General features: G+C 39.1%; 2 protein-coding genes across 2 annotated transcripts; both read left to right on the top strand.

Moving 5' to 3' along the window:
- Positions 1-2,937: 2,937 nt before the first annotated feature.
- Positions 2,938-10,048, top strand: septin5a (septin 5a). The gene is made up of 11 exons (XM_073465880.1): positions 2,938-3,088; positions 4,825-4,915; positions 5,035-5,121; positions 6,144-6,267; positions 6,363-6,497; positions 6,671-6,788; positions 6,888-6,989; positions 7,573-7,669; positions 7,765-7,900; positions 8,032-8,134; positions 8,895-10,048. The coding sequence occupies exons 1-11, from the start codon at positions 3,014-3,016 to the stop codon at positions 8,955-8,957; spliced, it is 1,131 nt and encodes a 376-aa protein (XP_073321981.1). The 5' UTR covers positions 2,938-3,013; the 3' UTR covers positions 8,958-10,048.
- Positions 10,049-11,359: 1,311 nt separating this feature from the next.
- gp1bb (glycoprotein Ib platelet subunit beta) lies at positions 11,360-14,071 on the top strand. The gene is made up of 2 exons (XM_073465881.1): positions 11,360-11,419; positions 12,426-14,071. The coding sequence occupies exon 2, from the start codon at positions 12,438-12,440 to the stop codon at positions 13,047-13,049; it is 612 nt and encodes a 203-aa protein (XP_073321982.1). The 5' UTR covers positions 11,360-11,419; positions 12,426-12,437; the 3' UTR covers positions 13,050-14,071.
- Positions 14,072-14,458: the final 387 nt, after the last annotated feature.

Raw genomic sequence — 14,458 nt, 5'->3', positions numbered from 1 at the left:
TATCAAATTTGCAAAAAACAGAACAGATGTAAGTGGATAAGATTTTATTTCTGTATGTGTGTACGGGAGAAAGGGACAGCTGGCAACTGAGAAAGACTGAAGGTGGGGGGTTTAGCCGGGGGGCTATTGTAATACCATGTCAAGACATCTGTTCCTTTCTTTTATTTAAATTGACCCTCCCACCCCTTCCACACACACTAACACACTCTTTCATGTCACCCTACGAGGATCTAAGTCTTCATTTAGCTACTCTCTAAATGTTTCATCAGCCCCACCATGGCTGAGAACACAAGGGTTGTGTGTTTCCCTCTGAGAGGCATCAAACTTTTTATTTGAGTTGAGTCCTCTGTCGCCCTCCTGTGGTGTGGAGCGGGACTGTAACATCCTGGACGTGGCATCGCTGCCGGGTGTGCCTACTTTGGGAAAGAAAAGAGAAAAAAAAGGGGGGGTTTTATTTCAAAGAGCATTTAAGTTCTGCTGCCCACATCATGTATGAGTCGGACACACCCACCCACCCGCACATACGCACACACACACACACACACACACACACACACACACACACACACACACACACACACACCACTGTCACATCTGGAAGCGATTGACTGCAACCTCTGCCATGAATTGTACCTCGTTCACCTCTACACACAGACACACACGCGCGCTCAACATGTTGACTGATCTCCTATACAGCCTTTTCAGTCCATTTCTTCTTTCTAAACGTTTTTAAGCAATGACACGCCTCCATGTCAACCCATACAACATGTGCACATTTTTCAGCTAGAAATGACACAATCAATATTTGCTACGAGAGTTTATTTTTCCAACCTGTAAGACAAATTGATTGATATAAACCGTGACATATGTGAACTAACATCAATATTAAAAGGAGAAGTTTAAAACATGGGTGAATATGATTATTTACATTCTTGCCGAAGGTCAGAGGAGAGGACTGATACCTTTTGTGAGTCTGTACAGTAAATATGAAGCTACAGCCAAAAACTGCTTAACTTAGCTTAGTTTAATTTTGTTTAGCTTAAACCTGTGCAAAGACTGACATGTAAAAATAACACATTAGTGAGCTGGTTGATTTATTTTGTTATGTTCTTGTTCATTGTGCTAAGCTAAGCTAACTGGCTGTTGCATTAGGTATTCAATTGTTCATGATGATTGCATCTACCAACGGATCCCTCTCCAGTGTAGAGACGCACTCCGGAGTGCTGACTGTCTTGTCTGTATGATGAGGCGTTCCTTATGGTAACATGGACCTATATAATTTTTGCTGTGCAGCAGCCGCTGTGACCACACAATGTTATTAAAGGATAATGCTAAATGCTTAAAGTAATGTAATAGTGTCACAAAGGAAAAGGCTTAAGTCAGCAAAAAACGAAGACGGTTGTTTCTATGACTACAGACAGCTGTGATCGGCAGCATGACATAAGAAGGTTTTTATTTCTTATTTCTTTAGTCAACTACTATACTTAAGTACAGGACTTGTTTCAGTTTCACCTCTCATCCGAAAGGCTTCTTCAGTTCAGGAACTTTCCAGAACTGAAGACGCCTCTTGGATTAGAGGTGAAACGTCCTTAAGAAACTGAAACAAGTCCAGTTGCCTACGATACAGTACTTGACCTGGATGACTGAGAACCTTCATCAACAATTAAGAAGTACTTATACTTTAGTTTTGTTTTTTATTTTATCCTAAAAACTATTTAAAGATTTTACATTAAAAAACCTTTAAAACACAAAATACAATACATTAAACCAAGTTTACAACAGATGCTCCCAACATTTGTGGCTTGTGATGCCGTTTAAAAAATGTTTTTACGTTGGGCTCCTTATCACATTACATGAGATATTTTACTTCTAAATGTAGAATTATCCAATATTTATTTAGAAAAGTACAAAACATAAACACAGATTTGTGTGTCAGGAGTTTTCTTCATTTCACTCCCATTAATCAGCAGCTACAACAGTAACATGCTGTTTATTCATTAATGCATCAGCTTCATATTTACATATTTATTACTTCTGTAGTTTGAATGCAGTATTTTTTACGTCGTTTTACTTTTACTTGAGGTGAGGATCTGAGTATTTTTTCCACCACTGAATATCACTCCTTTTTTTTTCATGTGTTTTTTAATGTGGTCAAACTTTAACCAACATATTCAATTAAAATGATTGCCACATGTTTAAGGCACTCATTATAAACCACTGGTCTAGACGTTGCTGTGCAGCCACACAGACACACACACACACACACACACACACACACACACACACACACACACACATTTAACATTTGGATTGACAAGTTAATTCACTTGATAATCTGATAATCTCACTCCACAGGCCTGCACTTGTAGCCTTTGTACCTTTATCTGTTGTTTGTGTCTGAGCCCCACTGCTGCTTTGTCATGGTCAAGTTCATACAAGCTCTTTTCTGTTTCTTTTAACACTGCAGTCAAAACATCTCCACTTTCCGTCTGTTACTTCTCTTTCCTGCTTGTCTTTGCGAGCTGGTGGTCACTTCTCTCAGAGCACAGTTTTATTTTTCAACTGCCGGAGCTGGGGGAGGGAATACGGGGTGAATGAATGAGTTTCTTTTAGACCTTCGCTTCTTCCATCCCTCCCTTGTTTCCTCCCTCAAATTGCCACCTCTCTCTTGCTGCCTTTCTCCATTTCCCTCCCTCTCAGTGAGAATTCCTCCGTACCTGTCTGAACAGGGAGAGTCGGACCGCTGTAGGGCAGAAGAGAGAAAGAAAAGAAAAGAAAAGAAAAGAAAGGGAATCAAGAGAGGGAAAGTAGGAGGTACAAAAAGGCCCATATTTAAAGAGCACAAACAGGAAAGAGGTGTGTTAGAGACAATTTGGGAACGGACGGAGAGAGAGACAAGTTTATCAAGGTCTCAAGGCTTCAGATTTGCTTTTTCCCGTTCCCTGCTGGGCTGTTTTTCCAGCTTTCTGAGACCCGTGGCTATTTTGGTCTGTCAGTGTCGGAGCGGTTTGGGATGGATGCCATCATGCTGCAAGAGAAACTGGTGGAACGGCTGCTATGCCCACGAGTGAGAACAGCCAGGCAGAAGGTAAAAAAGTTGGATTTCTGGGCATAAATGGGTGACAAATATCAGGAAAAATGTCAGAATAGAAAGAGAAGTAAAGACACAGGTCAGCATTACTTTATAAAAGAAGCTTTCGCACGTGTGGACTCCAGCCAGCATCTTTTGGAGGGACCTCTGCTTTTCTGTTGACGTGACAGATTTACTGCTGAGATGATTTGTTTTTTCTCCAAGTGCCTTCATGATTACTCATTGATTTATCAGCTTTCCTCATACTCATTCCTCTGGCTCCTTTGCAAGTGTTCCTACCACAAACTGATTGCACAGCCTGTGTGCTTTTGTTGTGTGTGTTTTTGTAAATGCAATCCTCACCCGAGGGGGCTGTCGGAAATGCCTATGACAAGTTATGACAGCTTATAAGGACGCTGGCTGTGCGTTTGGCTCGAGTGTTTGCAGGGTGAAAAGAGAGCTTTTCAGATCTGTTGAATGTAGCTTCTGTCCAAGTGTGAATGCTCTCGACGGGCCTCGAGTGTGTATTTATATATACACATGGCAGCTCGTACTGTAGGGTAAAGATGACGCTCGGCCAGATGCGGCAGAGAAAACCTGCAGGACTGAGAGCCACTGTGTCACACACAGGGAGAATGAGAGAGGCTGGTATCCTGTGGTTCTCTTTGTGTGTTTCTCTCAGAGTTTTAGTGGAAAGTCTGAGACACTGGTTATTCTCAGCTGCTCACAGAGGAATGCTGTGCACGTGTTTTTCCATGCAGTTGTAGAGTTTCTGTATTATAGATGTTGTCTGTCTGTTGTGGTCATTTTATTGCGTCTGACGCGGCCAGATGCATTTTGTTTTCACATTAGAAACCCTCTGAGCTCTCTTACAGTTATTTGGTGTCTGCGTCTGTTTTTAACTACTGTTTTTAGATGTCTTTTTGTAGAGCTAATACAATTAGATGATTATTCCAGAAAACTAATTGGAACTGTTCATATATCACTTAGTTAGTTGTTTTAATCAATTTTCAATCAAAAATGCTAAAAACATCTCTTCTTTTAGCTCCTCAAATGTGAGGATGTACAATAAATGTGAAATATAAGCATCAAAATATACTTTAAGTACCAAAAGTAGTACTCAACATACAGGGTGACTGATTTCAATATAATCTAAATATGATATTGTTGGATTGTAATTAATGTGTAAAGGTGGGGCTTTTACACAATAAAGTGATAAAAAGAATAAACATAGCTTAACCTTTAATGTAACATCATAGTTTATGTGTTGATTATATGTTGTATTGTTAATATGAACCTACAAAGTAACTTGCAAATAAGATGATCAAATAAATGTAGTGAAGTAGAAAATACAATATTTGCCTCTCAACTGTAGTGGATACATAGCAGAAAATGAAAAGACTAAAGAAGAGAACAGGTACTTCACAATTTTACTGATCTAGTACATATATACAATAAATGTACCTTCCATCAACAAAATATTTTTTACAGCTTCTCGTCTTCACAAATGAGAAGCTGTAACTAGAGAGTATTTGGCAATTTTGCTTTAAAGGTTATTGAAACAATGAATCACTTATCAAAATAGCTGCCGACTGTTCGATTAATCGACTAATTGTTTCAGCTCTATAATAACTCTCAGATAGAAACAATCATTACCTGCAGCCTGATGTTATTGACACTTTATCTCTCGAAGCATGAACTAATACTAAACATCTTCCGCCTCTCCTTTGTGTCCTGTTTGTTTTCTGCCTCAGGAGAAACAGTATGTGGGTTTCGCAACTCTGCCCAACCAGGTCCACAGGAAGTCTGTGAAGAAAGGCTTCGATTTCACGCTCATGGTGGCAGGTGAGTTTATAGTTCAAGAGGCAAACGTGACAGAAAACAACACATTATAATTCATTATGAGGGGGTGTGATTAGGTTTGCATACATCTGACCTGTGTGTGTTTGTATGTGTGTGTGCAGGAGAGTCTGGTATGGGTAAATCCACCCTGGTCAACAGCTTGTTCCTCACAGATCTCTACAAAGACAGGAAGTTACTGAATGCTGAGGGTGAGTCTTTATGTCATTTATTATCTCTCTGTATCACTCATGATGAACGCACTGCTCTGAATAATAAAAGAACTCTGATGTCTTGTCTGTATGTAAATCAGACAACCGTCAGTCGTACATTCAACATTATATTTGTCAGCAGCTGCCGTGAAGATGTCCAGTTTAATTTGTACATTTCTAATTAACTGACTGGATTAACTGGACACATTTTGTGCTGCAGTGATTTTTCTTTACGTGACTCTTGCTTAGCATAAAAATACTGTCTGGTTATTATCTATAATCTATTGTCAGTATTTCTTATTTTCAATAAATCCCAGGGAAAAAAAACAAAATAAACAATGAACTGATCCTACTAACAAGTATTATCTATGTAGCCAAAGCCTTTTAGATCCTGTTCCTCTGTATCTCTGTTATTGGTCTTTGTTCCTGGGCATGAATATTAAGAAACAACTAATCTCTACATGGTGTGGTACAACCCGTTTTAATTCGGTTAAGCGTTAATACTTCATAATTAGGCTAACTTTGAACGTGAGCTGGTGCAACCGGCTCCAGAGCACCAAAAGCTGCTTAATATCGTCACTGAAAATAGTCCCCAACAAATGCACCATTTAGTCCTGTTTGAGCAATGTTTGGCAAAGACTACAGTGCCTAGCTGTTAGGAAATGGAAATGCTGCTAAGTAAATGATTTAGCTTTATTAAGATTTTAAATATATATTCATGACCTGTTTTAAAGTACCAGTCGCCTTGGGTGTCATGGATAGGATGAAAGTCAGAAAATATTGAGAAACATTGTTAATTGCATTTGTAAATTAGCTTTGTAATAATATGAATACTGTCATAAATCATTTACTCATCATTTAAGGCCTAGAAAACCAATCAGAAACCTGAATTACTCCAACAGGGCTCATTTTGCACCATTCGCTTTTTTGCTTGTTCCACATTATCCCTGACCTGCTGTTTCAGCTGTTTGACCTCACTTTCTCCCCATCACCTTCTCCCTCGCTGCTTCGATGCTTTGCAGAGCGTATCAACCAGACCGTGGAGATCATCAAACACACTGTCGACATCGAGGAGAAAGGAGTCAAGCTCAAGCTTACCATTGTTGACACGCCGGGGTTTGGAGACGCCGTCAACAACAACGAGTGGTGAGCTGGAAGACCTGCTGCTCTGACGTGTGCCATATTCAGCCTGGAGGAGCTGCTAATGTGTGTGTGTGTGTGTGTGTGTGTGTGTGTTGCAGTTGGAAGCCGATCACAGACTACATAGATCAGCAGTTTGAGCAATACTTCAGGGATGAGAGCGGGCTGAACAGAAAGAACATCCAGGACAACAGAGTCCACTGCTGCCTCTACTTCATCCCTCCATTCGGGCACGGGTAATGACACACAGACACACACACACAAATACAGACAAACAAATGTAGCACAAGGTCAGTGGTGCAGGGAAACAACACAAACAACACCTTTCCTACCTGCAGGTTTTCTGCATGGAGTTGCGCAATCAAGCTGTTTTTCGTGTGGAGGACTTTGATTACTTCTCTTTCCACAGGCTGCGTCCAGTGGATGTTGAGTTCATGAAGGCTCTGCATGAAAAAGTGAACATAATCCCGCTCATTGCAAAAGCTGACTGCCTCACACCCAACGAGATAAAAAAGCTCAAAGACAGAGTGAGTTCATATTAAATTCAACGTGGTTTATTCAACGCAGACTGTTCGCTGTCATCATTAATCTGATTTGTGTTTGTGTGTGTCATTGTGAATGTTCAGATACGAGAGGAAATAGACAAGTTTGGGATCAAAGTGTACCAGTTCCCCGAATGTGACTCTGATGAGGACGAAGAGTTTAAACAACTTGACAAAGAGCTGAAGGTGAGTCAGTCAGATAGGCTTCCTGTTACAGAGTCCAGTAAATAAACTGATTCACTGGAAGTGGAAGTAACTGAAACTTTGGCCAGTGATTAGGGTCATTAAGTTCTCTGGGGTTTATTTTCTCACTCAGGGTCGTTGCCATCATTTTAGAGACTTCTCCTCTCTCAGAAATACTGACAAGGCACCAAAGGGAATGTATTTATTAATTATAATTTGAGTCTTTCTTATTTTATTTGTTCAGCTGTCAAGTTACATTTTCTATAAATATTATTTACGTGGACCTTGAGTTAATATTTGAGCAAACCGAACTTTTATCTCTTTAAGTGATCTAGAAATAAACTGTAGGAGCAGTTTTCAGTTTGTGATTTGAATCTAATGATCAGCTGGGAAAATCTGCGCAAGACAACGAACAGGTTTTTTTACATGTCTCAACAATTACACACACTTCCCACGCTTAAGCTGTGGCCGTTTGTAAACATGTAAAACTCTGTGAAGATGCACCAGGGTACAGCACGCTCCGTCAGCTCTCTTTGGATAGATAAGGGTTAAATAAACCAACCCGCCCTCATGTCTCTGTGCGCAGGAGTGCACCCCGTTCGCTGTGATCGGCAGTAACACAGTGGTGGAAGCTCGAGGGCAAAGAGTCAGGGGGAGACTGTACCCCTGGGGGATTGTTGAAGGTATGTTCATATATTATCAGAGTAAATGCAAATGAGACACATTTGATGTGTCATAACTTGGATTAATAATTCATTTTACATATTTCTTTGCTCAGTGGAAAACCAGTCGCATTGTGACTTTGTGAAATTGAGGAACATGCTGATTCGCTCACACATGCACGACCTGAAAGATGTGACCTGTGACGTCCACTATGAAAACTACAGAGCTCAGTGCATACAGGAGATGACCAGGTACGTGACAACACCAGAGAGAGTGTTTGGTAACAACTCAGATAACTGCTGATGTTACAGATTTCAGTCAGACTTGCCTGCTTCACCTCTCCTCCTTCCCTTCTTCTTCTTCTTCTTCTTCGTCTTCACAGTAAACTGGCTCAGGACAACCGTATGGAGAGTCCCATCCCCATCCTTCCGCTCTCCACCCCGGATGTGGAGACTGAGAAACTCATCAAAATGAAAGATGAGGAGGTATGAAGCAACTTCTCACACACTGTTATCGATTAATATTTTATTAATTTTTACCTGATTGTAAAGAAAAGAACATTTTATTAAAAAAAGAAAGATAAAACTAATATAGAATGTAACATTAAAACATAAAATAGGTACAAAACACTCAAATGAAGGAAGAAGGAAAAAGAGAGAAAAAAAATGGATAAATAATTATATCTCAATGTCCTCTGAAACAAAAACATAAATATATTGTTAAAATATAATCAAATTAGTGTTCAATATTCAATAAAGAAAGAAAGAAATACACTTACACTTACTATAACCATTAACATGTACATCATGTGTATCTGATGTATCAAATACTTTCCCCATAAAGAAGGATACTGGTCCTTTCTTTCTATCTTTCTTTCTGTAAGACTGTAATGCATAAATATAATAAATATGTATAATTTGAGATTGAAATCAAATTTTATCACCAATATATCATCAATTAAATCATGTATTTAGTACCAGTATTTCTGAACTACTGGTCACCCTCACAATCTATATTTACATCCACAGCTGTGATTATTATCTGTAAGCCAGCGTCTGTTTGATTTTTGATTTATTTGAAGGTTGACCAAACACTAGCATACAATTCAAGGGCTACTTTTAGCATCACATGATCTAAATGCTTCAGCTGTGGCTTAATGTCGGAACACTGTAATCTTGTTTGAGCCCTTCAGGATTTATGTACAGTAAGTGGAGATTTTAACCAGACATTCCTCTGTGCCTGCAGCTGAAGAGGATGCAGGAGATGCTGAATAAGATGCAGCAGCAGATGCACGAGAAAGACCAGTGATGGCTCCAGGAGTAGAGCTGTGCTGCAGCGCCGCCTGCTGTTTGTCCCCTGAACGACAGTGAGCCCTTCAGACGTTGACCACGGATATCAAGTGTTAGTGGCGACTCTGGCTGTACATTTATCCTCAGTTTGGTGCTTTGTATAGTTTGTCTGCCTGAAGGTTTGTTTGTCAGAGGGTTTTTTTTTCTCTGAAACTATCCGTTTGCCCACTTTGAGCCTCTCGCTGTGGTTTAACAGTCTTAACATATATAATATAAATGCGTAATTTAAATAACTCAGTGTATCTAATTTATAAATGCAATGCTAAACTTTTTGGATATTTTGTCAGGGTATGAACATGTGTGCTTCAAGATGTTTTGTAAAGAAATTTAGGTTGTTGGTGATGTTTAACTTTGAACATGGATATTGTTTTTTATTATATGTCTGTGAGTGTGTGTTTGGGTGTGTGTGTGACCGTTTGTATCTCATGAGATTTTCTCTGATATCACCAGGTATCCGTCCATAAGACTCCCTTTTGTTCTGTTCAAATCTAACTGTTGCTCTTGTTAATTTGCTCTCTGACCCTCATAAATACCTTCATGTGACATTTTTTCACATATGGCAAGTCAAAATATCCTCTCCCAGCATTTTTTATGTGCTGGCTGAGCTGAAAATGCACTTATTGCCAGTGGCTAACTGTGAATGGAGAGCCTTTGACATAATGAGGGGGTTGGTGCAGTACAAGGGTGCATGTGCAAGCATGCTGCCATTACTCATATCCGCTAAACGCTGTGGGCCTATTTTTACTGCTTTATAGCCGATGATGCCCTGTGCTTGTATTAAAATGCATCCTGATGACCGACAGTATGCTTTGTTGCCACTACGGGATGGTAAAATTAGATCAATACTGAGGAGCAAATACTGTGTCTATGCTTCTGTTTTCTCTCCTTGGAAGTGAGTTGCTGCACTCTGCCAGTGAAGATGTGTACCCTGTGTGTGTGAGAGTGTGTGGGTGCGCGTGGGTGTGTGTGTAGGTTGATGCTGAAGAACAGAACATATTTTGCCTGAAGGCTGTTAGCTCAGCCTGTGCCCCATTTATAAAGGTGTGACAAATAAACTCTTGTTTCTCGTCAATCTGGCTTCACTGTGTTTGCATTGTTCTTCTGAAGGTTATAGAGCTGTTTGTACATCAAGGTCCGGTGAACGCAACACGACATCCTCTGTCACATCCGGCTGTCAGAGTGTGAGCAGCGTGGCTCAGAGCTGGAGCTGCTGCGGGAACATTATCTGCTGATTCATGTTTATCTCCTGCGGACATTCTTCCTCTGCGCTGCACACGACATCTTCTCGCTGCCAGTCAGAGGAGACACAAACACTCAAAACATTAATATGATTGATAGAAATGTCTGTATTTTCTGTTAGAGGGCAATGTACAAATAGTGTATTATCATCAAAATATACTTAAAGCCCCAAAAGTAAAAAAGTATTAATTAATGGCAGGCTGTATATATTATATCACTGCATTATACTCACTGATGCATGAACGTGTACGTCACTTTGATGTTGCAGCTGGTAATAGTGGAGCTCATTTTCATTACTGTATATACTGCTGGGTAGTTTGTGAATTTCCCCCCGAGGATCAATATACTTTTATCTTAGCCTATCGTAAAACATCATAACAAACATAATACATCATCCTTTAGTTGTTGTTATAGTTTATATCATTAATCTGAATCTGCAAAGTAACTAAGATGATCAAATAAATGTAAACAGTACAATATTTGCCCCTGAACTGGTAAAAGAAAATGGAAATACTCAAGTAAAGTAAAAGTACCTCAAAATTGTACTTGAGTACATTACTCGAGATAATAATCCATGTTACACTAGATACATCTGATATGTATCATAACACGGGCCATGTTTTCTGCATGTTGCAAGTGGATCTTTACAGTGTTTGAAATATGCTTTATTTTTATTTACTGATTATATGTAAACTAGGAAAAATGTAATTTAAACCCAAGTAACTATCATAAATACATTTATCATTTATTATCAGAAACATGTTGATTTATGTGCGCTCGTAATCATACATAAGACAAATTTTACATTATTGCGTGTTGAGCTGACTGCTGTAATTCAACTAAAACACTTTAGTTTACACCATCAGTTTATTTGAAAAAGTGAATTTTAAGCGTCCTCACTGAAGACTGTCTCTATTTTACCTTTAATAACAAAGAACATCCTTGAAATTCATTAGAAATTAAGAACCCCTAAAAATAGGAGTTACTGAGATACTTCCCATGTCCTGTTAGACGCCTCTGCTTGTGTGTGTGTGTGTGTGTGTGTGTATACTGTAAGTATGTGTGTTCATCCTTGACAGTGGTCTTTATCAGTGAGTCCCAGCTGGCGGTAACACACACACTTGGACTTCCAGAGAAACTGTAAGAAACACAGTCCTCTCCCGAAGACAGGCAGCACTGAAGGTAAATGACTTAAGCTCTGTAGTTTTTTTTTTTTAACATTAAACCCAAATACTACACTTAAATCCTGCTTTTACGTTTATATATGAGTAATAATAATCTATTGATATACAGCATAAATTACATTACAATCAGGGTTAATTTTTCTGCATTGAGCGCTTTTGATTTTAATACTTTGACTACATTTTTGTGACTATATTTTTACGTAAGCAACATTTTCACTGCAGCACTTAAACTTCTAACAGAGTATTTCTATAGTGTGCTAAAGGATCTAAATAATTCCTCCACCACTGGACCACACACAATTGTATATACTTGTAAAATCTAAGAGTTTGTTACTAAATTAGTGGTAAACTACAATCTCATTTTAGATTATTCGGTAGTAAATCACATGTAGTATAACATACATAGTTGTATAAAAATACTACACACCACAAAGTACAGCCTCACAACGAGAAACAGTAAAAGGTCTCTTGTTGGACTGCATTAGTTTCTATTTCACATTAATTTTACATCCAAACATCTGTTGAAAACCATGTTATTGAATACATGAGAGAAGAGAGGTTTTATTAATGAACACAAGGAATTTAAGAAATGGGTACTGTGATGTATTTTATCTGTGTTTATAGAACACGGGTCCAAAGTTGAGTCATTGCATTGATAGTAAGCGTTGCTACATTTACTTTCACTTACATACCACTCATCGGTTCGGAATAGAGGCATTAATGTGAGGTTAAGCTTGCATATTCCTTCTAGTAACAGCTGAATGAAGTCTTTTTTAAGCCTTAAATAGATAGTATGCAGTCAAGAGCCAGACAGTAAATGTGGGAGTATTTCTCTAATATTAATGTGCCCACACATTAGTGTGGAATCTGCCAAAAACAAATACTTCAACTGTCAAGAGATATAAAGAGCACTGGCAGCTTATGATTTCCTCTCCTTACAGTGGAACAAATTACAACACACAAAGCAATTAATCTTCTCTTCTCTTCTCTTCTCTTCTCTTCAGTGTTTGGTAGCCATGAAGGGGCTCCTGCTCCTGGGTCTCCTCCTCTTGTTCGGAGGTCAAAGGTCATCAGCGTGTCCCCACCTTTGCATCTGTCATGGCAGTCAGGTGGATTGCAGCGGCAGGTCTCTCACCTCCTCCTCACTGTCCACCAGTTTCCCTGCCGGGACCACCGAGCTCCGTCTCCACAACAATCTGCTCATCAGCCTGCCTAATGGTCTCCTGGATGTTCTGACCTCCCTTCGCTCCGTCTCCCTTCACGGTAACCCCTGGGTGTGTGACTGTGGCATCCTCTACCTGCGCGCCTGGCTGCTGCGTCAGCCCGCCTCTCTCAGCTCACACCTTGGGGTCAACTGCAGCTCCCCTCCCAGCCTGAGAGGGAGGCTGGTGGTGTATTTAACCGAGCAGGAGGTGCTGGAGTCCTGCCACTACTGGTACTGTGACCTGGCTCTGGCCTCACAGGTGTGTCTGTTTGTGTTTGTGGTGGTGCAGGCGGCGCTTCTGGTGGCTCTACTCATATTCCTGAGGAAGTTCGAGAGGATGTCCAAAGAGGCGAGGAGAACCACAGAGGAGAGCCACACAGCCGGGGAGGGTTTGAGGGAGAATGAGTACTCGAATTTAATGTGATTGTTTAATACAAAGAGGAATAAGAGCTCATAATCATTTGCACACTGGAGAGAAAATGTCTCTTACAGGCTTTTGTGATTACTTCCAAAGATTTTTATGCACAAGCTGGGGACAAATTAAAGAAAAACATGGATAAATTAGTACATACAGGTGCTTCAATGGGCGCAAGTGGAACGGTTTGATCAGTATGAAACAATGTGAATCTTATGCTTCCTGATTCCAACTAAACAACAAGTTGTTCTGGCAGCTTGTGGTGGCCCAACATCTCACTAATGTTGTTTTTTAATGTGTCACCCATCTGTGTGTCAATAGACCAGTAAAGACCAACATATACCACTGGATACCACAGTATTGTCAATATTTGAAAAGGATCCCTAAATTTGATTATTAATGACTGCACCAGCATTTTAGATGAAAAGCAACCTTGCCAGAGCTATGAAAACATCTACAAACATATCACTTGTATCTCTGTACTACAGTTCTTTGTTACTCATCAGTCAAACGTTGACACTCATCACACTTGTTTCTGATAAACTCTTTTATTGACATGATAATCCTCATATGAAGAATCTTAAGTTTTACTCCAAAGGCCCTTTCTGTCTCGATCAAAACTCATGTGGTTAAAATACCACATTTTAATTTTTAAAGGATTCATGTGGAGGAAAAACTGATAAATAAAAAGGCATGTGTTTGTAAAAGCATGTTTAGCACATTGAGATTCGTTATTTAAGGATTTGAACAATTAAAATATTCTGAAGATTGAATGGTTATGTCTGAAGTACTTCATGAATCGCTGATGAGGCGTTTGTGTGTGGTGATATCTGGCAATTTCATATGTTTTTCAAATCGCATTGTATTTTAAAGTTTGTTTTTAGTGTAGTAATTTGCCATTTTCTATTTTAATATTGTGCAATTTGTTGATTGTGCCATGTTTATGTTAGTTTCTTTCCTTAAAACTTAATTTTGTTCAATAAACTCAAAACAAATATTAAAGGTCTACTAAATTAAATGTTCTCACATGGTATGACAGTGTTGTGTATTTCTTTTCGTATATTTTTTTAAAAAGAAATTCATGCATTATGGATAAAATTGAAAAAATAAACTTAATGGAAAATATATGCATTGTTTCCCCCTCAGATTTCTTTTAAGTAGAAAGATGTTGCGTCATGAGTTGATATTTAGATCTTTTACTTTAAATTTGCTGAATTATTTGAACAGACGCACTATATAAACTACATTTTCAACATATAGATAGATACAACGTACAGAACAACATTCGGTCATGAAAAATGATTCACAAACAATGAAACATCTTAAAACACTCCAAGTTATCCAAGTACTAGCTGGGGATTATTTTTTCTCATGTGTAGCGGAACCTTTCTGCGGAGAAATCGTTTCAGCGGCGGACA

Source organism: Pagrus major, chromosome 5 (assembly GCF_040436345.1).
Source record: "Pagrus major chromosome 5, Pma_NU_1.0".
Classification (NCBI taxonomy): domain Eukaryota; kingdom Metazoa; phylum Chordata; class Actinopteri; order Spariformes; family Sparidae; genus Pagrus; species Pagrus major.
This window is presented reverse-complemented; position numbering and strand designations above follow the sequence as displayed.